General features: G+C 41.4%; 1 protein-coding gene and 1 long non-coding RNA gene across 3 annotated transcripts in view; one reads left to right on the top strand and one right to left on the bottom strand.

Annotated features, from left to right (window-relative positions):
* The window catches only part of LOC126998994 (uncharacterized), a 78,621-nt gene that overhangs the window by 11,906 nt on the left and 42,515 nt on the right, over positions 1-24,200 (bottom strand). For both annotated transcript variants that reach the window (XM_050861304.1, XM_050861303.1), the window contains exons 3-5: positions 14,712-14,865; positions 5,248-5,417; positions 4,296-4,476 (exon numbers count right to left, since the gene is read on the bottom strand). In XM_050861304.1, coding sequence (XP_050717261.1) covers positions 4,296-4,476; positions 5,248-5,417; positions 14,712-14,865 — 505 coding nt within the window. The remainder of the gene's footprint in view (positions 1-4,295; positions 4,477-5,247; positions 5,418-14,711; positions 14,866-24,200) is intronic.
* LOC126998995 (uncharacterized) overlaps positions 516-24,200 on the top strand; it is a 66,176-nt gene continuing 42,491 nt past the window's right edge. The window contains exons 1-2 of the long non-coding RNA XR_007753091.1: positions 516-2,075; positions 12,892-12,927. This is a non-coding gene — a long non-coding RNA (uncharacterized LOC126998995). The remainder of the gene's footprint in view (positions 2,076-12,891; positions 12,928-24,200) is intronic.

Below are 24,200 nucleotides of genomic sequence, written 5' to 3'. Positions count from 1 at the left end.
TGCGGCAGGAAGGTCGCCTCCCACCAAGGTCGTTGCGCCGCCCGCCGTGACGACAATACTGAAGGAAGGATAAATTGTGCTCTATGTTTCAGGGGATATAAACCCGACCTGAGGGACGCTATAAGTTCAGAAAGTTCTCCCCACCGCCACTTGAAGAGATTGGCGGCTGGCCGAGAATATTTTTGGCACTCGGTCTCTTTAGCTACTATTACACTCTATACCAGTCGAATGTGTATAGCGTATGTTCAAGAACTTACAATTTATATATATATATATATATATATATATATATATATATATATATATATATATATATATATATATATATATATATATATATATATATATATATATATATATATATATATATATATATATATATATATATATATATATATATATATATATATATATATATATATATATATATATATATATATATATATATATATATATATACACACACAACATAATTCATATACAGAATTATTGCCCAGAAACCTCTTTTCATTTATCAGCTTCTTCAGAAGACTGGCTTGAGGCGGGAGGGAGAATAAGCGGACCCATAAATTTTATTAGATATTTGCCGCGGCGGGCACGAGGGCGGCCGACACGCCGGATTAGACAGTGTGTTTATTTAAGTCCAGATTTTTTTTTTTTTTTTTTTTTTTTTTTGTTCTCCGGTTTTGCATGCTGTTTTTTTTTTGTGTTTAGAGGGGAGCAATCTTTAGAGGTCATTTTTTGTTTAATGAAATTGTATATGTACGTTAGTACAGTACAGCGGTGTTTGTGACAAGTATGAATGCGTAACTATTTTTGTCGTTTTGTTCTATTTTTAATTCCACAAAAATCTTTTCAATCATGCCTGTTCTCGAGCCGAAACAAATGTGACTCATAAATGGAACCGCAGACCTTCGTATCCAGCCTCTCATACCGTTTTGGCATCTCCTTGTTATCGTCGAATATCCAAGATTCACCAATTTCATCAACAAAACATACTAATTCCTTGAGGATACTTACGCTTTCCTCATGTCTGGCATTTAATCAAAAATATTTTATGAATCGTTTTCTCCTGTCTTTTCGTTCTTCTTGCTTAATAGTCTTCTTAGTCTCCTTTTGCAGATATTAATGATTTTTTCCCTCAAAACTTTACTGATTCAAAATTTCCTCAACTCTCTTTCAGGACTTTTTATCACGGTTATTATCGAAATGCATTGTGGAAATATTAACGCTCCTAATCCCCAGCTGACAAGGATTATTGTTCTGGCTAATTGCCTCCTGACGTTTATATAATTGTTTCCATCCTTACAGTCAGGTCGAAGTTTTCCATCCTATCCTTCTCGTTATCCAAAGGAGGAAAATCACTCTAATCCCTCGGGCTATCAACTCTTACCTCTGATTTCTTGCCATTCCAAAGTTTTCGAGACTTCCTTTCACAGATAATAATGTCATGTATATGTGGCTGCCGTCCTTCTTACCTATTAGCATAACTTTCATACTCTGCTTGCGGTTTCATGATTTTTGTCCCTTGGGTAGTTAGGCGAACTATTTCCTCTTTTATTAAACATCCTGAAAATTCAATTGTCTTGCGTGAATCTTCTGCACATTCGTTCTTTCTCTACATGGCTCACATCCAGGGCGGCCTCTTGCTGCCGTGACCGATTATTATTATTCTTTTCAATATATGTATCAAGTGCAGATGTTCTACCACCCTCAGTTAGGTCTCCAGGTATTTTTCTCACAAGCTCTATACAGTCCATATGTCTTAACCACAGTTATATATTATGTGTGGTGCCATGTAGCTGATTTTTCCTAATAAATAATCCAGTGCATGTTATTTAGTTTTGAAGTTTTAGGTTTGTTTGTCCAATTATGAAAGGAGGGCAAAATGATATCCTGGGTTTGCCTTGTAAGATAATATCAAAATTTTCTTGTAACAACTTCTGGACAAGTCAGTTCTCGTCTTCAACAATTTTTCTTCCTCCCCAGGTCTATATAGCAGCCTCGCCCGCCTCTTCACCAGGTGCACCGCCGAGTGAGGGAGTCCCGCCACCGCCAGCACACTTGTCAGTAAGGTAAAATCGAAGGCTGCACATTTCATCTGTTCCCCTTACCTGACCTTCTACCTCCTGCGCTGCATTGGCCACAACGGGTTTGCTGCCCATGTTCTCGTTTGGCCCATCAAGTAGTTGTTACTGTACCTCCAAACTTAATAAGAGCATTTCAACCTCTCTTCCTTGGCCTCTGAGCAAAAGTTTCAATAGATTTTCATACAAATCTTAGCGTCCATTTCATCTTACTGATGTAAGAGAAGTATCTTTATTCCTTAATTAATCCATTCTACGGCTAAACTCTAATACAGTAATTATGTAATTTACTGTGTTTTTTTTTTCTCATAATACCAATATTTAGGTTGCACGAAGATGATTAAAGGATTGTTTATTTTATCACTGCATTATCTTTGTTAGCGTCATTATATATATATATATATATATATATATATATATATATATATATATATATATATATATATATATATATATATATATATATATATATATATATATATAAATTTCACAAATCAGTTGTTCCATGAGCACACTGTATGTAATGTGCGGCCGTCACGGTCAGCGTCACGGGACTGGGAAGGTATATTGAAAGCTGTCGGATAAACGAGTGGAGAAATGTTTCGATCTCCTTCAAAAATTTATCAAAACGAAATCTACCAAAGACATGCAAGGCTGTCAGAGAACGTAAAGGGAACAAAATATAGATTTACGATTTTACTTCTTTCTTCAATCCATTTGTGATACTCGAGAACAGGTGCGGCCTTCCTCCACCTTGGTTAAAAAAAAATTGTACGCTCCCCAAAAATGTTCAGCACCGCGTGGCTATTCCGTTTCCAATCAACTTTTGATTCTGATGGGAGAGGTGTTGCCCCAGCCTGGAGGGGGGCGCGGCGGGGAGAGGATAGAGGCCCGTCGGATCAGGGCACTCTCTGGTGCGGTTCAGTGATACCAATTTTACGTTGGAGCAAGCAAACTTTCTATTTTTTAATTGTTTTCTTTTGTATCGAGAAGCACTTGCGGTGTTTTAGCACTCATATTATTTTTTTTGAGCAGTTACTGAGTAAGTGAACGACGTATTCATCTATTATATAACCAATGGGAAGGCGGTGGCCGAGTGGTTAGCGTGCGGGCATGGTGAACCCGTGGACCTAGCGTGGACTAGGTTCGAGTTCCCACCGAAACACACTGATTTTTCAAGACATCGCCGAGTGGCGGAAGATTACTCACATGCTGTCCGGATCTTCAATCAACCTTAACTTCAGCGACTTCGGTCAAGAGTAGCACCGGGGGGCAGCGTGGGCCATGCAAGAGTCATACATTACTGAAGCCACTATAAATGAAATAAGCCTGCGCCACTAACGGGCTGGGGCCGTCCTTAATTAAGGCCCCTCAAGAAAGCCTACCGGCGCTAGAGGCAGCACAAAAAAATATTTATTTTAAAAATAAAAATCATAAGAAAAAACACTTGCATTTACCTAGCACTTCCATGTCCTTGAAAAACTTATATCAACTTCAAGTGAGCATAATCACACAACTAAATTAATACCTTCATAATGGAACTGCGAAACGTGAGATGGGAAGCAGAATAACATAGTTCATAAAAACATGCAAGTCTAGACAAACGCCCACACACACACACACACACACACACACACACACACACACACACACACACACACATTTTACGAGAGGGTAGTTAATTTTATGGCTCAGTGGCTGCTGCAAAATACCTTCTTCATGTTCCTTCTCATTCACACTCACGTCTCTAATAACACACAAAAAAAGAAAGGAAAAGCAATGGAGAGAGAGAGAGAGAGAGAGAGAGAGAGAGATTAAATTACACCTGCGTCACACCTGGCTGGCATCACCGTGTCCCCAGCTACGTGTTCTCCTCCTTTGTCTCATCACGGCACCTTATTCCGCCAACAGATCAACATGTTTTCCCATTCTGGTCTTTTTCATTGTGTTCTACCAAGATGTAAATTTGGAAGTTCAGAGCTTTCCCTTCTGAATTTCTGATTGCCTATTTCTCTCTCTCTCTCTCTCTCTCTCTCTCTCTCTCTCTCTCTCTCTCTCTCTCTCTCTCTCTCTCTCTCTCTCTCTCTCTCTCTCTCTCTCTCTCTCTCTCTCTCTCTCTCCCCTAACCTACCTATCTACCTATCTATCTATCTATCCGTTCACCTGACTTCCTACCTCTCTACCTTTCCGTCCATAAGTCCATCTCACCTGTTGAAGAAGAGAGCAATAGCGAACATCCACACGGCGAGCACCAGCAACACGATTCCCACCTCCTCGGCGCGGACCCTCACGTGGCCTATCTTTCTATCGCTGACCGAGGACCCCACATCGTCCAAGCCCACGTCCTCCAGGATGGTCGGGGTGCTGAAGATCCTGACCGTCCCGTTGCCTGGGAAATTAATGAAAGGACCGTGGTGAATTTCGGACTCTGGAAAGTTTTTTTTTTTTTTAAGTGTACGGTGCTTAGAGATAATCATTCATTGGCGCTTGTTATTAGTTGCTTTATATAAAGGGAAATGGCAACGGTTACTTATAGCATTATAAGAGACGTGATATTCAGATATTTAAGAATTTCTGTCTTCATATAGCAGTGAATACAAACTGCCTGTGAAAGCATGAACACCCTACTACAGGAATTTGGCCGTGCTGTTATTTTTTAGTCATGTTTCAAAGTCAATAATAATATGAATGCGTATCCATGAAAGGTTTCGCTGCTGTATGTTTGTCTTTCGATAATACTTGTAATGAAACGCGTGGAACAATACAAAAACTGTTAGCTTTTTTTGTTTTGTTTTCCTACTTTTACTATCAGCAGTAAATATTATATTCTAATTAGTTAATGAAAGAATAAAACAAACGTTTTGCCTGGAATTGAATTGCTGCAGAGCAGGAAATAAACGATTTACCAGTCCTCCTGGTATATTGAATTTTTCTTTAATAATTTTAACACGTTGCTAATATTCATAACGTTAGGCACCTTTTCAATGGTAAAATTATTCATATTCGTTTTATATTTACAAGATTATATTCAATTAAGTATAGCTTCAAGCTAATCGCCTTTTGCATCAACGTATATTGCTTGTCCGTAAATCCAAATATTATCCTGGAGACAGGTCAGGTAACCTTTACCGTGACCTATATATGAGTAACAACGACCTACCTGGAGCGTTGGGGTCCTCTATGGAGGTGCGGAAGGTGACGATGGGCGACGTCCAGACGGTAGTGTTGTTGATGACGGTGGTGACGAACACCTGGTACTGGGTGAGGGGCAGCAGGCGCTCCAGCGTCACGCTCTTCAGGGGCGCCTTCACCTCGGCCACCACGCGGTACCTGCCACGCAGACGGCACTCTTAGCCCGGCCCTGCCACTTGCACATATACACATACGCGCCCCCACACACACACACACACACACACACACACACACACACACACACACGCACAAGCGCGCGCGCGTACACACACACACACACACACACACACACACACACACACACACACACACACACACTGTGAAAAGTTTGAGGATAAAAAAATTAGGGGAGGCGGTGGCTGGAAGGATATATATATATAGGAGGACGCGAGTTCAATCCCCGACCGGTGCCACCAAGCTGGGATTTTTCAGCCGCCGCCGAGTGGCTATATATATATATACATGCTATATATATAGACCACCTATCAACCCGGACTATATATTCTATATTATAGATGAGCTAGGGCAGCATGAGCCAATGCAAGATGGCGCCACTATAAACACTCGCCTGCGCCAGAACGGGCTGGGCCGACCATCGACTTTCCGCTCAAGCTTATCCCTTTGCTGTCCAAATCCCTTACGCAAGATTTAACCATCATCTTCACTCTTTCATCCCTCACGCAGGTAAACTCTCCAAAAATCTTCCTTCATCTGTATTTCCTCCTGCCTTCGACTTGAACTTTTTCAAGAGGAGGGTATCAGGACACCTCTCCTTCTGAAATTGACCTATCTTTCGGCCAGAAGATGGCGCCACTATAAACACTTGCCTGCGCCATGACGGGCTGGGGCCGAACACCATCCAGGCCCCTGCAGCAAGCCTACCGGCGCTATAGGCGTTGACGTAAAAAAAACATTCCTCTGAGCTTTTACAGGAGCAGCAAATAGCGGACTTTTTTTTCATTATTGTTACCTCTTTTTTTTGCCCTTGAGCTGTTTCCTCTGCTGCAAAAAAAAAAAAGTTCAAACTTTTCACGGTTCCAAAACCATTTACTTGTATATTCGAAACAAAATTCAAGAGACTATAAAAATTAACTTTTGATACAGGACAAAAACATGTTGTCTCCCTTAAAATTATAAAAAAAATTGTTATTTTTGTCTCTGAAGTTTTGCTGAGAGATGTGATAAACTGGGAGTGCGTCGCCGCTGCTGCCTCAGTTTTATGCAAATGTCCGCAGTGATCAACAGCCGCCGCAGAAAGTTTGCTGACGGTCACATATCACCTGCCGAGTCCCAAACCTTGCAGGACGCATTAAAAGAATATAATTCACGACTTCCAAAAATAGGAGCATTTTCACTTAGATCATTTATCCGCTTTTATTGGCTGAATCTCAACACATTTATCAACTATCAAGAAAAGCGAAATATTTTGTGCCAGTAATGAAGTTGAGATGGGATGGGAGGATGCATGGAGGCTTGATGTGGGAAACCGTTGGGAGTGGAGGCGGCGGGTGAGTGAAGCGATGCGCCTCCTGGCATATGCTCCCCGTCAGTTAGTTAGTGATGAAGTTTACAGAAGAAAAACATGATCACAGTTTTTCGCACAGCTGCCAAGGAATCTGGCACTGCAGCAGTCGGTGCAGCCTAAAACCATCGGTACTCAGGTAACAATCCATAGCGGCGGCGGAATTCTTCTTGACTCTCCTAAAAAAATATCCGAATTCCAATTTACTTCATTGAGTAAAAATTAAAACAATTTCTCAGTCCAGCTTTTTTTTTTGGGGGGGGGGGTCCAGCGTCTATTGCCTCTTGCGTACGTGCTCTGCGTTGCTTCTGCCGTTGTCCGTTCGGGTGGTATTAGCTCTCGAAAGCCAATTTATTTTTTTATAAAATACATATTTGAGAAGGGAATATATTATTAAATTACTTGAAAGTCCCAAATACATTGATTCTACATTTAAATAAATCAATGTTGATTTCTTTCATCATTTGGTGACTAAGAAACCATAATAATTTTGATGCGGAATAGGCAGTGGGTAGTATTTTAAGTTTAGTATAGTGATTATTTTTCCTGTCTCGAATTGAAATTACATTCAGTATAAATATGAATACCGATAAAAGATATCAGCATTTTAAAAGCACTATTAATATCCAAAACATCGCACTGAGTTTTTCAAAGAGTATGTTTTGCGGATCGTCTGATGGTTAAAGAAGGTAAACAAGTTCACCCACACGCGAGGGTAACATAAAACGAGTGACATCAATAAAAGAATGAGTTGCAGAGAGACAGAACTTGTTGAAGAGCGTGACGTCAGGCTTCATCACCCTCCCCTGTTTGTGTTTGCCACGCGAACCCACGGACAAAATCCCCTAACTTCACTTGGTCCATGCGTCTCCCCAAATCCCGCCATAAATTCTGATGAGTGACGGGCCTCCGGTTTCACACGTCACACAGGACACCCTTCATCACCCTCCTCCGCGGCCTTGCCCCGCCGCCTCACCCGCGTCCTCCAGAGACTCCGGAATTGGACAAATTAACTCTATTTCCACAAATTACAGTGTTTTTAAAGTTCGGTGTCGCGGTGTGATATAATGAGAGGAAAAAGAGAGGAAGGAGCGGGACGAGGACTCCTGTTGATGGGAGTCTTGGGGTACCTTGGCGCAGAGGTGACTCGCGCCGCTACGTCCCTAACAATGATGTGTGGCGTCTCTTAGTTTCGTGTGGAGCAACTTGAGGAAGGCGTTACCGAGATCAGGGGATGGGATGGAGAGCCCTGACAATGTGCGTCTCCCGGCCATGAGTCATCATTGTGCAAGTGACGGCCAAGCATCAAGATATATGTGGGGCACTTGGACGGTATAAAGTTAACGTATCGTGAGGGACGTTGGTGTGTTGAGCTGGCGAGAGTTTAATGTGAGAGTAATGCGTAAGAGGAACTTAAAAACGTTGAATAGTCTTTCCAAAGGTGTGCAGGGATTACGAGTTGCCGTAGTGTTGTAAAGAAATGGGACAGGTTTCTTGAGTAAAGGTAAGGTGATAGGCATGGTAAAGCTAGGACGGTGTAACTGGAGAGAATCGTGAAATAACAGAAAATGAGAAAGCATTTACTCCGAGTTCGGAACTCAAAACGTTTGGCCCCCTAGATGAGAAGTGCCCACCCCTGACATCTCAAAAGATATATTGCTGCCTGATCAGAACTTTGGTTTAGGTATGAAAGGTGTACCCTAAAAAATGGAAAAAAAAACTTTTTTAATCAGAGTGAAGAACCTATGCTTGCAACTCTTCTTTAACCTTCCTTGGAGTCTCCTGAACACGGAATGAACCTAGCCAGCAGTGTCAAGGCCGGCTTTATATCCGCCAGCAGCTTCCAATAGGGGGTTATATTTGACGTTTATCCCTAGTAAGAAACATATTCCCGAAACCTTCATAAAACCTTCCTTAGGACCCCATGAACTCAGTATGATCAATGCCAGCATCTTTATCTCTGACTTTCCACCCGGCCGCAGCTCCAAAATTCATGGGTATGGGTAGGCGGTGGCTGAGTGGTTAGCGTGCGGGCCCCGCATTCACCGCGTGATGGACGACGCGGGTTCGAATCCTCCGCTACCACCTGGGATTTTTCAGTCACCGCCGAGTGGCTTAAAACTACCCACATGCTGTCCTGAAGAACACCCATCAACCCGGACTCTAGAGGAAACCTTCCAAGTGAATCAAGAACGAGCTCCTGGGGGCAGCATGAACCAAGAAAAAAATGGCGCCACTATAAAACACTTGCCTGCGCCATGACGGTCTGGGGCCGACTACCATCCAGGCCCTTCAAGAAAGCCTACCGGCGCTATAGGCTGCCACGTAAAAAAATTAATGATAGGTTCAAATTCACTTTTATTCAAAATTAAGGACACGAAGCTGAAATATTGCTATAAAACTTCTTTGGACCTTATGAACTCAGAATTATTTATGCCAGGAAATTTAACTCTGGCTTTCCACTCGACATCAAGCGTCAAGGAGAGGCTTACAGCAGCCTACTGGCTTATAAAGGTAAAATTATGTGGTAACTGTGTGATTATTAATAAGGTAAATACTATTCCCCTTTATCCTGGTACTAGGAATGATTCGTGAAGGAGAAAATAAATTGCTTATTGATATAAATACAGATGTTATCACAAACGTTATCTATGACTTGTCGTATGGCAACGGGTCAGGAAGGAAACAATGATCCAGCTCATTCCGTGAAGACTGGCGTCGTGTAGTGGACGCCCAAGCTATAGATGTTGTTTTAACCGTACCATAAAAAATGCTTCTTCCATTATTGACTCATAATATACAGCATTTATGTATGAAGTACGCATACGGGTGTGAACATAACCTGTTGTGTGTGAAGCTCATTAAATCCTCTAGGTGCCTACTCTAGAAATAGTCTTTTGTGAAAGCGGTAAAGTTGAATGCGAGAAGGCAATGTTGACCCAGTTGAGAGATGGGAGGCGGTCACCATAAAGTCTCCTTATAGCCTTGTGTCGCCTCGGAAAACTAAAACAGGTTTCAGCAAAGGTTACATTGAAAGGTTCTCAAGGGAACCTCCAGGGCACGACGCGAAGTGAATCACGAGGAGGGAAATGTTCGGGGGCAAAGAGGAGTGTGTCACGAGAATCTATGATAACAGTTAGTATTCATTGGCGCCGCGCACCGCCCGAGACAGGCAACATGTTGGCCGCCGACCCTGGATTCCAGCAGCCCCGTGATATCCATTTGTTGTACCTTGAGGCGTGTTTATCCTGCGTGGGGCTGGTAACGCCGCTTTGTCCCTCAGCCTCCGGTATTGTTCCTGCCATTGTCCGTCAGTTTATTGTTGTCTCCTTCCTTGTGTTCGTGTGCGTTTCTGTGTCGGTGGAGTTATTTGTTTTTGGTCGTGTGTTAGGCCTTTGTTTCTCTCTGTCTGTGTATACCTGTCTGTGTCTGTCTGCCTAAATGCTTGCCTATATATCTGTCTGTCTTACCGTTTGCCTAGATGTCTAAGTTTGTTTCTCTCCTTCCCTGCTTGCTTACGTGTCTGCCTGCCTAATTATATATCTGTCTGCCTTCCTTTCGGTGTTGCTCTTTCTCTCTGTCTTTCTGTCTCTGCTTTCTTGCCTGTTTTTGTGTATATTGTCTACCTGTATGCTTGTCTGTCTCTCTGCCTACAAGTCTGTCTGTCTGTCTGATTCTTTGTGTCTTTACCTGTTTACTGTGCCTGCTTATTTGTCTGTATGTCTAGTCTGTCTGTTCATTTGTTCACGTATATCATGGAATTTCTTTTTGTGGGTCACTGCTTAGCGCACCTAACTCTAAAACACACCAATTATATTTCTCAGTGACTCTCCTCTCCCACTTGTCACTTTATCATTATTATCCTTTCCATTTTTATTATCCGTTTCGTTATTGTTATCACCTTTCCATTGCTCCTCAGTGCACTCCTCACCTCGTACGCCGCCGCCGAGCCCTCGCTGAGCCGCTCCTGAGTCACGGCCCGAGTTTAATCTCATTACGTGGATTACTGCAGGAGGTGACTGAAATATGGTAGTGATCCCGGTGGTGCGCTACGTGTGTGTGTGTGTGTGTGCGTGTGCGTGTGCGTATAGAGAGTTGCTATCGTGTTTGTGTGTCCGGTGATTATTATATTTGCCTGAGAAAGTAAATAAACTGCAAAACGCATTCACTCTAAGGTCTGCTAGGCGGGAGGTATCAGGAGCAGGCATGAGTTTTGCCCAGAAAGTCCATAAGTGGCGCGAAGATTTGCATAATGGAGTGAATTTTAAGATGCTGCCAGATATACGCCGAATGGGTAAGGAGCAGCGTTGTAAAATTGTCGTACTCAGCACCTTGCGTTTTCAACTTTGTGACTCATAACTACCGCAAAAAAACATAAATAATTAACAGTTTCAATAATAACTTTAATTGGATATCTTTATTTCTGTGAGTACGACGTTTTTGGGCCTGAAAACGATAAAAGCAATGTTCTGAGTACGATAATATGATAACTCTGGTAAGGATCTGGCAGGCGGGGAAGGAGAAGTGTTTTTTCATCTGCTGGAGGAATATTCGGCACAGGAAAGGGAATCAAGAACACCATCAGGGAAAAATAAATTACTCGGGAACTATTTTTAACGCCTAACTTTAATCGTTCATTAAAACCCATTTGCCCTCCGCCTCCTCCTTCTCCTCCTCCTCCTCCTCTTATTTTTTCCCAAACTCACATTCCTTATATGCGACTTCAGCCTCAACTTCTTTTTTTTTTTTTTTCCTCCTTTGCCTTTTTTACTTTTACTTTTCTTTTTTTTTCAATTTCGTGAACTCCTCCTCCTCCTCCTCCTCTTCTTCCTCCTCCACCTCCTCCTTCTCCGCCTGTACCGCCTCTTCTTCCTTTTTCTTCTCCTCTTCCGTGTTACCCTCTTCATCGTTCTCTGCCTTTTCCGTTTTTTTTCTTTTCATCGGCATCTTTTCTTCGTCTTCCTTCTCCTCCTCCTCCTACTTCTCCCCATCCTCTTCTTCCTTCTCCTCCTCCTCCTCCTCCTCCTCCTCGTTTTCCTCCAAATACAGCTACTCTTTCAATCCTCCTCCTCCTCCTCTTCGTCCTTCTCATCACCCTCGTCTTATCTCTTATCAGCCCCATTATCAGTATTATAATTAATATCCTACTTTTTTCTGATTGCTACATTTTTCATTGATGTTAACACTGCAATTACCTTTCCATCCTCCTCCTCCTCCTCCTCCTCCTCCTCTTCCTCCTCCTCCTTCTCCTCCTCTTCCTCCTTACCTCTTCCTCCTTCTTCTTCTCCCCCTCCTCGTCCTCCCCTTCCTCGTCCTCCCCCTCCTGTACGTGTGTGTGTGTGTGTGTGTGTGTGTGTGTGTGAGATAACCGCGGACACCGACAGACTTAAATGACAGACAGATTGACCAATAGACTGAAAGACACACCCAGGCTAACACAAACAAACGCAATAGGAGACAAGACAAGCAGGCAAAAAGACAGTCACTGAAAGCAAACCGGTAGAGAAATTAAGACGTGCAGAGAGAGAGAGAGAGAGAGAGAGAGAGAGAGAGAGAGAGAGAGAGAGAGAGAGAGAGAGAGAGAGAGAGAGAGAGAGAGAGAGAGAGAGAGAGAGAGTATACTAATCTCGCACCTCAGGAGGAAGATCAACGCTAACTTTGCCAATTTTGATTCATTATTCGCGACCGCGGCAACCTCTTAGTCTCTTCTTGAGTGGCGGAGAGCAGGTGAGACAGAGGAACCACGGCAAGGGTGGGGTCAAGGAGGGGAGGATAAGACAAGAGGGTCAGGTGTTAGGGAGGAAGAAAGGTGCAAGGGAATCAGGAGGTGGAGTAGAAGTGGAGGAAGTAGGAGAAGGTCAGGGAGGGGAGGGTTTGCGAGGGCAGGGAAAACTAACATGAAAGTGGACTGACAAGGCGTAGGAACACTCATAACGAAAGAGAGAAAGTGAGAGAGAGAGAGAGAGAGAGAGAGAGAGAGAGAGAGAGAGAGAGAGAGAGAGAGAGAGAGAGAGAGAGAGAGATCTTTTGTAATATATCGATCACCCACATATAGTTACAAGCTCCCCTAACAGCTTTTCTTCATTCCAGGTCGTTGCTGAGCCTCTGGATGAAGGTCGCCGGGCAGTGAGTAGCTCTCTTTGTCTCCTTCCTCCTCCGTCTGATCGATAAGTAATAACTGGATGTAATTCGCCTCGCGCTGCCAACGAGTCCGGGGCCTAATTACTGTCACCGCCGCGCGATACACATGTCCCGACCTTCAATGCATTATGTAAATCTATTCATCTTTTAGGGACTGATGGATATTTTTTTCTGATAAGTAAGGAAACGGGCACCCTGGTATGACTTCGGGTGAATGAATTCTTTGCAGTGAAGAGGATGAGGTGGAAGACAAATTGCTTAGAGATGTCAAAGTACATAATCGGGACAGGAGTCGTTACGGAGTGTTATAAATAGAGCAGCTGGTGAGGAAGGAGGAGGAGGTTCTCAGTAGCGAGGTTTGTGTTATAGCTTACTGTGATGTTTCTTTATATTTGCGACTTTTTTTCTCTATCTTTCTTTCATTTTTCTTTACTTTTCATTTCTCGTCGCACCTCCTTTCAGTAGCGAGTTTTGTTATATAGCTTATTGTGTTGTTTATTTATTTCGCGTATTTTTTCATTTATTTATCTTTCATTTTTCTTTAGTTTTCCTTTCTATTCTATTCTTATCTCCTCTCAGTAGCAAGGTTTGTCATAGCTTATTGTGCTGGGGGCTTTTTTTCGCGTTTATTTTTATCTATCTTTCATTTTTCTTTACTTTTCCTTTCTCGTCTCCCTTCTCATCTCCTCTCTTTTCCTCTTCTTTCTTCTCTCGTCTCCTGTTGCCTCGTTTCTCCTCGTCTCGTTTCGTCTACCCCTGTATCTAATCTTCTCTCCTCTCCTCTCGTCTCCTCTCTCCTCTCTCCTTTCCTTCCCTTCAGCAGAGCATCTTTCATCTCCCTTCCCTCGCCACTCAGGAGGCTGAAGTGCCGTGGCAAGGTTCACTTTGTTGGGTTTGCCGACCGGGAATACTCAGTCAGCAGATGGGTTTCTAACTTCCTGGCTGGTATACTTGTTGGATACGTAATTATAGTAACGACCATTGGGAAAACCACTCTATTTGATGGCTCCCTGGCTGGCTGGGAGATTAAAGGCCCGTGATTGATTAATTATATTCCCAACTCCTTTTCCTGTCTGACATACTTGTTGGATTCGTAATTTGGGTAACGACCGTCTGGCAGGCTACATGATTTGATGCACCATCGTTACAGAGGCTGCTCGTCAGGAAAAAGTCGGCGTAAAATCATTGACTCGCGACATTTATTGGATTAAAACACAGCATTATTTGGCGTTGTAGTGTGTGTGTGTGTGTGTGTGTGTGTGTGTGTGTTTGGTAGATTCCATTCGACATGCCATCTCATTTGATGCTTCACTAACTCGGAATAGTGGGTTGAGACGTTTTAAAAGACTGTTTAAGATGGATGTTTGGTAGTTCATCCCTGTTTGGCCTTATCGTTGATAGGCATGTCAGTAAGTTTGGGGGTTAACAACCATTTGAGAAACCACTTCATTTAAAATATAAACACAATGCGCCAATGCCTGTATTCTCAAACACTTTCGGTTCCCATTACAAATATTTCCAATGGCCACAAAGGAGATTAGTCGGGTTGTCGTGAGTGTTTTTCAAGCTTCCTGGTGCAGAAGTCTTGCCAAACTATCACTAGACTCTTAAAACTACCCACGGAATCTCCCACAACCTCTACGGAAGCTTTATCAAGAGTGGGTGTTTAGGCCCAGAAACGTTTGAGAATATGGCCCCTGGTTGGCAGATTAAGAGGTTCAAAGTGATCGATCCACGACATTCCTCGGCCTGGCGGCGTCGTTACTCACTTGGCGTTGGTGGGCTTGTAGGTGATCTCGTACTTGAGGGGCTGGATGCTCGGGCGCGTCCAGGTGACCAGCACAGAGGTCGGCGACGTCCGCACCACCGTCACGTTGGTCGGCCGCAGCTTCGTGGCCTCGCCGTCGCAGCATACCCGCAGATCTGCAAAAGACCACAACACACTTATTATTGCCTTGCTCCTTGCAGCGCCATAACTGCATACGTCAGTAAATCAATCAAATCAAATCATTGCCTTGCTAGTTAGGGTCACTTGAACAGCCTCCCCCGTTAACATTAAATTCACCACTAAACCACAATAGACAAATATGAATGCTGATTTGGGGTTAATTAAGTGGAACCCGTCACATGTAGCCTACATAAGCATCACACCCAACAGCATTACTATCAAATCACCACTTCTATCTTCCATTACAGAACACTTCTCATCTTTTTGCTTTCCATCCACCACAATTATCATCAAAATCATCACGTCCATCTTCTATAGTAGCAAGCACTTTTTTTTACGGTAAAGAAAGCAGCTCAAAGGCAAAGGCATAAAAAAATGTCCACTAGGCGCAGCGTCTAGTGGACATTTTATTATGCTTTTGCCTTTGAGCTGCTTCCTTTACTGTAAAAAAAAAGTGCTAAAATAAAGTATATATGGAATGAGAGGCCAAAATGAGAGGGTCAAGTCAGAATCAAGGGAGAAGTGTTTGGATCCAACTAACACTTCAATGCGCACCCTCACATAGCCACCACAACCACAACATTACTTTCAATATCATCAGTTCCATCTTCTAAAACCATATTATTCTACAACATCGATTTCTTCTACGACTTTGTCAGCATAATAACTACAGCAAGTACCGCCAAAATCACACCACCACCTTCACCATCCGCAGCCGCACCAAATCTACCACCTCAATCATCAAAGACCGTAATTTTCATACCATTGAGAAAAAAAATAGTGGATGATATTCAACTTTAGAATGACAGCAAACAACACTACTCCTGCTTTTTTCGAGGTGACTGCATGCTCCGATTCCTTCATAACTTCATTCCAAACACCCTCCTGAACACCACCCAAGCGAGCTCATCACGGTCTTGCCACACGCTTTACCATCAGATTTTTTTCCCCTCACAAGTCTCACGCTTTCCCTTTTACATTATTTTAGCTTCACCGCATCGTTTGTGCCCCCTGCACCGCCCTAGTCCCTTTTAATCCCACCTCTAGTACACCATCACGCGGCCTTCACCACGTTTTAGGCCCCCCCCCCCCCCCCCCACACACACACACACACGGTATATTCCTCTCCAGTGCCCCAAAGAAATAGCAGGTCCAGCCAATCCCCGTCCCGCCGCCTCCTGTCACATCGGCAAACCTTTCCGCCAATACCCGACCACAGTAAATATTTTGGTCCGCGCAAGGGCGCCCCCATCGCCTGCCCCACACAGACGGTCGGCCTCTATTTATCTTCAGTCAGGTCCGTTCTACAAATAAGAGTGTGTTCCAGTCTCTGGGATTCGCTGTAGCATGTATGGTATATAGATAGATAGAGAGATAGATAGCAAGCGAAAGGTAGACACACAGATATAGAGAGATAGATAGATAGATGTATAGATACATAGATAGGTGAACAGATGGATAAATAGATAGATGGATATTTAGAAAGATAGGTTGTATCTATTAATTTGTTTATTTACTTATTGATTTATCTATATCTATCTATCTATCTATCTATTTATCTATCTTTATCTATCTATCTATCTATCTATCTATCTATCTATCTATCTATCTATGTATATATATATATATATATATATATATATATATATATATATATATATATATATATATATATATATATATATATATATATATATATATACATATATATATATATATATATATATATATATATATATATATATAGATATATATATAAAATTTCTTTTTCAGAGCAAGGGTAAGATATTTTTATAGACCTAGAGATTCAGGGTTTTATTTGAATATTTTTCTGCCTGTCCGGTGTGATTAATGACGAGGGACAGCAGGGAGGAGCAGACTACTGAAAGATTGCATGCTGTGCCTGCACGCACACCACACGCATATATAGATAGATAGATAGATAGATAGATAGATAGATTGGCAGATAGGCAGACAGATACATAGATAGGCAGACAGATACATAGATAGGTAGACAGATAGACAGATGTGTGTGTATGTGCAACATACTTAGTTATGGAGCTAGCATTGAGCGGACGATAGTTGAAGATATTGGAAAATCACGATTTATTATTACTATCATTATTGTTATATTATTATTATTATTATTATTATTATTATTATTATTATTATTATTATTATTATTATTATTATTATTATTATTATTATTATTATTATTATTATTATTATTATTATTATTATTATTATTATTATTATTATTATTATTATTATTATTATTATTATTATTATTATTATTATTATTATTATTATTATTATTATTATTATTATTATTATTATTGTTGTTGTTGTTGTTGTTGTTGTTGTTGTTGTTGTTGTTGTTGTTGTTATTATTATTATGAAAACACTGCAATGTGTAGAATTGACAAAGCACAAATACCTCACATTACAAAGTCTTTGACCCCAACACACTGATTACGGAAGAGTAAGGATGAAGGGAATAAAATAAAAGAAAGACATCTAGATATGGCTCGGCAAACTGAAGGGATCAGGCAACAAGAAATCGGTACGAGAAAATAGACACTGAGTGCGAGCTGTATGGACTGTGGATTAATTAAACAATATCATGTTACAGCAGCTGCAAAAAGGAATTCACTCTCGACTTCAAAGTGGTGACATTTTACGCGTCTGATACTTCAAGAGACAAAGAGTTTCTGGCACAAACAGTTCCTGGGTAATAAGACAATGAATAGACCTGGGTAAGGCATATGAAGAGTAGAACTGATAACAGAGAACCAAAATAACTGTCTGACAAGCTGGATATTATAGTCAGGGTAGACAGAGAACCAGGTGGAACGATGAAATTGATGTATTTGTCGAAGCAAGACTGATTGAATTAACACCAGAGTAAAGTGGAGGACGTTAGGAAAATGGTGATGATTCTGATGATTATGATAATTATATATTTTCACCAAAAGAGCATCGACTACGAACAGAAGGAAATGGGCTTCAGTCACGTGTCGCCTCGTTATTTTTCTTTCGTTTCTAATTTACATTGATAAAACCAAACAAATATCGTGTCTTCGGCCAATACTCCCTTGCACTGTCGTGATTGGCAGAGGTTTCGCGGCGCGGGAGGGGAGCGTTACGCGGGGCAGCACGGGAGGCTCGGCGCGTGGCTACTATAGTTAGACTCCTTAAAAACACGCTTATCGTACTTGTGAGAGGCGGGTTAGGAAATCCTGAACAATGTGTGTGTGTGTGTGTGTGTGTGTGTGTGTGTGTGTGTGTGTGTGTGTGTGTGTGTGTGTGTGTGTGTGTGTGTGTGTGTGTGTGTGTGTGTGTGTGTTAATCGTCTTTGTCTTTCTCTCCGTCTCTTTCTGTCTGGTTGCCAGCTTCTTTGATTGTTTGCTTGTCGCTTTATTTATTTTTGTGTTTGTATGTGCATAGTTACGCATGTATGTTCTTCGTATATGTGTATGCATGTATGATTGTATGTACGTTTGTATGTCTGTAGTTATGTATGTACATAAGTATGTATGTAGGCATCCCTCTGGAAATAGCTGTCTAATATGCAGCCCAGCCTCTTGGGACGACAAACCAGCCCAACTAAGGGCTGATCCCAGGCACAAATAAATAGAGAGGGTTGAATGTCAGGAAGGGCATCCGAGGCAATAAAACTACCGCTCCTACAAAAATGACGACGTCTAACCCCTTTGAAAAGGGAACTTTTGATGTTTTTTTTTTGTTTTTGTTTTTGGCAAGAGGGAAAGCCATACAATGGCCTCCGTGTAATCTGATACGCCTTCTCGAGCACTTTGAAATGTCGGAATATTTCACTTCAAAATAATGAAAAAGTCTTTTAATGCCCATGGTCAAAATACCCGTGCAGGAAAAGAATGTTTTGTGACGGCATAGCATGTCGCCTAAAAGTCGTCCCTCCCCAGGATATAAGAGCCACAGACGGGTGCCGGGACGGAAGACAGGAGAAACTCTGCTCTTATCTATGCAAGACACAACTCACGTCTTATAACAGCTTCGTGAGGACAGAGCAAAGGACGTAAAGAAGAAAACGTTCGTCTCCACTCTCCCCGTGGATCGAACCCTAGTTTTCTCATATATATATATATATATATATATATATATATATATATATATATATATATATATATATATATATATATATATATATATATATATATATATATATATATATATATATATATATATATATATATATATATATATATATATATATATATATATATATATATATACTTATTTATTTTTATTTTTTATTTATTTTTTTATATATTTATTTATTTTTTTATTTATTTAGCTAGATAGATAGATAGATAGATAAATAATGCCATGATACCAGTGGATTTTTACAAAGATTCTACAATTTTCTTTCCCTGCAGAAGGGAAAGGAATTTCAGCGGCCGTCCCCGCGGTAAACACGCGCGGCGGCGGAAAAGCACATGAACCCTAAATAGCAAAATCTTCCGCATCGATCGCTGCTGCTGCACAGAGAGGAAATAAAAAGTAAAACGAAGAAATAGTGCCTACATTTTTCAGCGAGTCCGTTTTTTGTTTTCTTTTTAGCACGTGACCCACAGAGAGAGAACAAAAGTGTTGTTGCAGGAAATTCTATCGATGCTGACAGTGTCGAAGGAATGAAGGGAGGAAGGAAGCATTGTCGGGTCAATACTTTCAGAACTCACCCAGGCGAACTTTAGGGAACAAATCGGTTTTAGCTGGAATTGATGTGTGTGTGTGTGTGTGTGTGTGTGTGTGTGTGTGTGTGTGTGTGTGTGTGTGTGTGTGTGTGCGCCTCTGTGTAAGTGTGTGTGTGAGAGAGAGAGATTTTCAAAATAACTTTAAGAACATTTCCCCCATTTCTTCCTATTCGCAACCTTTGTAATTGTTATGTTTACGTAGGCCGCTGTGTTCTAAATCACATTACCTTCCTCTCTAACGGCCTAACGCGCAGTATGTATATTTACGGACGTTCTCGTTTCCGTCCGGCGTGAAGCGGCTGCGAAACTAGGCCACGCGTATCAACCTTTTTCTATTTTATTCGTAATAGTTCAATGGCGGTGTGTACAAACATCCTGGACACATGGAGGTTTTGTTGCTGTGTCCATCCAGATAATATGATGTCATTGTTATTGTGTTCAACGTTAAAATTTACAACCCGTCTCATACTGTTCATTCGGTTCGCTTCACGTATAATGTATAATTGACAGTAGCCGTGATACCTTTTTTATGAAGCTTTGTTGAAACTGAATCGTTACGACACTCCGCCATAATTGCAAACGGTGATAAAAGGAAATATGTAATTGTTAGTTTGTTTTAAGTGTGTGTCGACGTTATTTTTATACCATCAAATTGTCGTTCTCTCCTACCCACACACCCAGACAGAGTACCCGCTTGCTCTGTTCCAAGACCCTTCCATCCTTTGTTTTCTTATTGCCCTCATACAAACGTGTGTTCTATTCCCTTCTTTCTGTTTCTGAAGAATATCAAAAGATCTCGAAACAAGAGTTCATAATCGGTTTACGCTCTCCGTTCTACACTAATGAGCAATAGTTTCGGGATCATTAGTATGTTTTTCTCAGTACTTCGCTATGGATTAGGATTTTTCCCCGATGATTAAGGTTCGCAAAGTATTCTTAACAATGGGATGCTTCTTTTGGTCCTTTTATTCCACATCATAACCTTGTTTATTCAGTGACGTTTTCTCGAATAATAATTTCTAGAAGCACTTTGTCTCCGTAAGTGAGAATTATGTATATTGATATGAGTCCTTTTTCTTGTACCCTGTCCCCATTATTTGGTTCCCCCGTGAAGTATGGCGAAGCTGAGACGAACAAACAAACGGTAGGGTGATATATGGCAATGACGAAACGTTCTGCTCATATATATATATATATATATATATATATATATATATATATATATATATATATATATATATATATATATATATATATATATATATGTATCTCTCTCTCTCTCTCTCTCTCTCTCTCTCTCTCTCTCTCTCTCTCTCTCTCTCTCTCTCTCTCTCTCTCTCTCTCTCTCTCTCTCTCTCTCTCTCTCTCAATTACTTACACAACCTGCGCCACCTTCCCCTCTTTCCGCTTGTTATCAGCCCCTGGAGACCATCACCAGGGCCCCTTGGTGCTTAAGCGGGGTGTGTTCACATGTTTCTTCGCCCCTCCCATTACGGAACACCTCTGGCAGCTCTCAAGGCCGTAGAAAGATAACGGTGAGCAGGTCGACTTTATTTTATGACACGCAAGTTCCCAGCTCACGGAACAAAAGAGCAATGCTTCCGCGTCTGTCCCAAGTAGTAACCAGCGAGACGGAATCTTCGGATGTACAAGAATAGAGAACGGCGTTGGAAACGTATTAATCTAGTACTTTCATGTTTTATTCTCGGTTGATTGTATATATATATATAGATATATATATATATATATATATATATATATATATATATATATATATATATATATATATATATATATATATATATATATATATATATATATATATATATATATATATATATATATATATATATATATATATATATATATATATATACTAGAATTAAATTGAAATCAAATAAAATCCTCTTCAGCAGCATTTCCTAACCTGGGGGAAATTTCCCCCTGTTGGGAAATTTTATTATTCCACGGGAGAAATTTAACCTGAAGGAAATATAATTACTAGCAATTAGTCGGCGGAAACGGGGCGTCAGAGCTATTGATTGATTGATTTGTGTTATTAAGTAAGCAAATATTGTGTTTGGCTACTATTTATTTATTGGTGCGAGGGTGATTCGTCCCCGGGTGAAATGTCCCGGTTGATTCACCCCCGGGTTATTCATCCCTGGAGGATTGGTCCCCTAGGGTGATTCGTCCCCGGGTGAAATGTCCCGGTTGATTCACCCCCGGGTTATTCATCCCTGGAGGATTGGTCCCCTAGGGTGATTTGTTCCCTTGGCTGTATTTTCGTCGCGTAAGTTACGACAATCCATTACTATTCAGAAGAGGACTACTAGAATATCTAAAATAACTTCAAATTATGGGCCACGGCACGAAGGAGGCGAATCTTTTCATATCAGATCATATTTTTCAACGAGACTTTTGATGTTCTTAGCAACATTTGTTGGCTCACATACTGATCCAGACTGTTCAAACTTAATCCTTTTCCCATTTGCAAGAACTTCTTCCTTTGTCAGTCCTTTGATAAGACACCAAAGGGTAGGGTGGGTTTGCGTTACAGAACTTTGAAAGGCATTGTGGAAGCCCTCCAGGTTGTTGGTGCGAGGTTTATCTTGAAGGGCTCTGTCACGCACATTCCAATCAGCAATTTTAAACCTGGGAACCATTCTCTTGCGGTTCTGACCACGACCTCTCTCTGAACTAATGTGATTCACAGCAAAGTAATCAATAAGTTCTTGAGGCAAATCATCATCATCAACAAGCTCTTCAAAACCAGCCACTACATCCTGTATTGGAAAGAAAGCTAAAGCAGGGAAACAACGTATTTTCAAAGCATACTCATCCTCACGATGGTACCTTTGCCTCTCATTACAGTCCACTACTTTTCTGTAAATGTTTTGGCATAAGTCGAAAAGACAAAAAGTTACAGAAGCATAACCGAAAGAGGCAATAAAGGCGTTGCAAGAAGCCGTTTCAAAATCTATCATCACATCTTGAGGATTCAGTTCAGGTTGCAGATCCTTAAGAATGGAGAAAACCCGAGTGTATGTTTCTTCAGTCTTGCTAGGAAGCAGTGCAAAGACTCGAAGAACACTAAATGTTCCGTCTTGACCATGAACGGTAAAGAGCTGCGCAAAGATTTTGGGACAACATTTGGAGGTTCCATCAAAACCCCAACTCTTATAGCGGACAAGATCCCTCAACCCCTGAGCAGAGGCAAAGACAAGAATACGATTATCATCCTCAGTGCCAGAATCATGCTGCAAAAACATCTCGCCCGACTCTAACTTGGTGTACTCTTCAGGAATAACATAGCCACTGCGAGTCTGGGGAATTGGAGGAGCTTGTTGAGCGTCCTGTCGCCACTGCCGCACGTAGCGGCTCATAGCAGACATGGACGGCACATGAGCCAGTGAATGTTCATCCAATTTTGACAAAACGTTCGCCACCAAAGCACGAGAGGATTCTTGAGTGGAAGTAGCAACAGTTTTCAACTTGACCATGGCCTCCCTCGCCTTCACAGCCGCAGCGGTCGTGGAATGATTGTGCTTGTTCACACTTTTCACGATAGTGAAGGTTTCATCCCCTACAGTTGTGTGAACATGAGCCTTGCATGCAGTAACCTCACATCGCCAGTATTGCTTGGTTCCATCAGCGTTTTTCTTCTGTGCAGCGTAAATGAAGTTAAGATCATCAACAAGCTTTTCCCTGCCACGACTTGATAGGATGGTATGCGGCATGTTGCTCTGACTTTGGTGGTCCACGTACTGAAAAGTGAAAACAGAAAAACGAACCAATGAACGGTAGTCAGGCTAACAACCTGATGTTTCAAACCTTGATTCGAACAACACACACACACACACACACACACACACACACACACACACACAAATCCATTGATGGTCGGATCTTGTCGTAGTAATGGAGCTTCGTAACTAACGCGACGAAAATACAGCCAAGGGAACGAATCACCCTAGGGGACAAATAACCCTAGGATTCGAATCCTCCAGGGATGAATACCCCGGGAATGAATCAACCGGGACATTTCATCTGGGGACGAATCACCCTACAACCTTATTTATTATATTATTTGTGTTATTAAGCAAGTAAATTTCGAGTTTTTGCTACTTTTTTCCTCGCCCACATGAAGAGGGAAATCCGGGTGGTTAAAGTTGATGAATGGGGAAACGACAGAAAAAAGGTTGGGAACCACTGCCGTACAGCATTCTGCAATTCAGCGCACGAGTCAAACCTAGCCATAGTGCGGACAAATAAACAAACTGGCTGCTTTTTGTGGATCCTCAAGTGTTTTGTGGTTCAGTGACTGAAGTAAAGTTAATAAATAGGAACGATCCATTTTGAAACCTGTGTCAATTCCTAGTTTTCTGTACAGATTTTCCGAGTAAGCTATAACTGTAATATGATATGTAATGCGTTTTCAGTCACGTAATAAATTCCAGAAGTGTTTAGTTAAGTAAAGTTAAATAATCCGAAATCTCCGGAAAAGAAAATATAAAGACAGCAATCTTCCTTGCTTCGTGCATCAAAGGAAAGCAACATCAAAAATTGCTTCG

The sequence above is a fragment of the Eriocheir sinensis genome, chromosome 15 (genome assembly GCF_024679095.1).
Source record: "Eriocheir sinensis breed Jianghai 21 chromosome 15, ASM2467909v1, whole genome shotgun sequence".
Taxonomy (NCBI): domain Eukaryota; kingdom Metazoa; phylum Arthropoda; class Malacostraca; order Decapoda; family Varunidae; genus Eriocheir; species Eriocheir sinensis.
The sequence above is the reverse complement of the archived record's forward strand: the minus strand, read 5'-3'. Positions and strand labels throughout refer to the sequence as shown.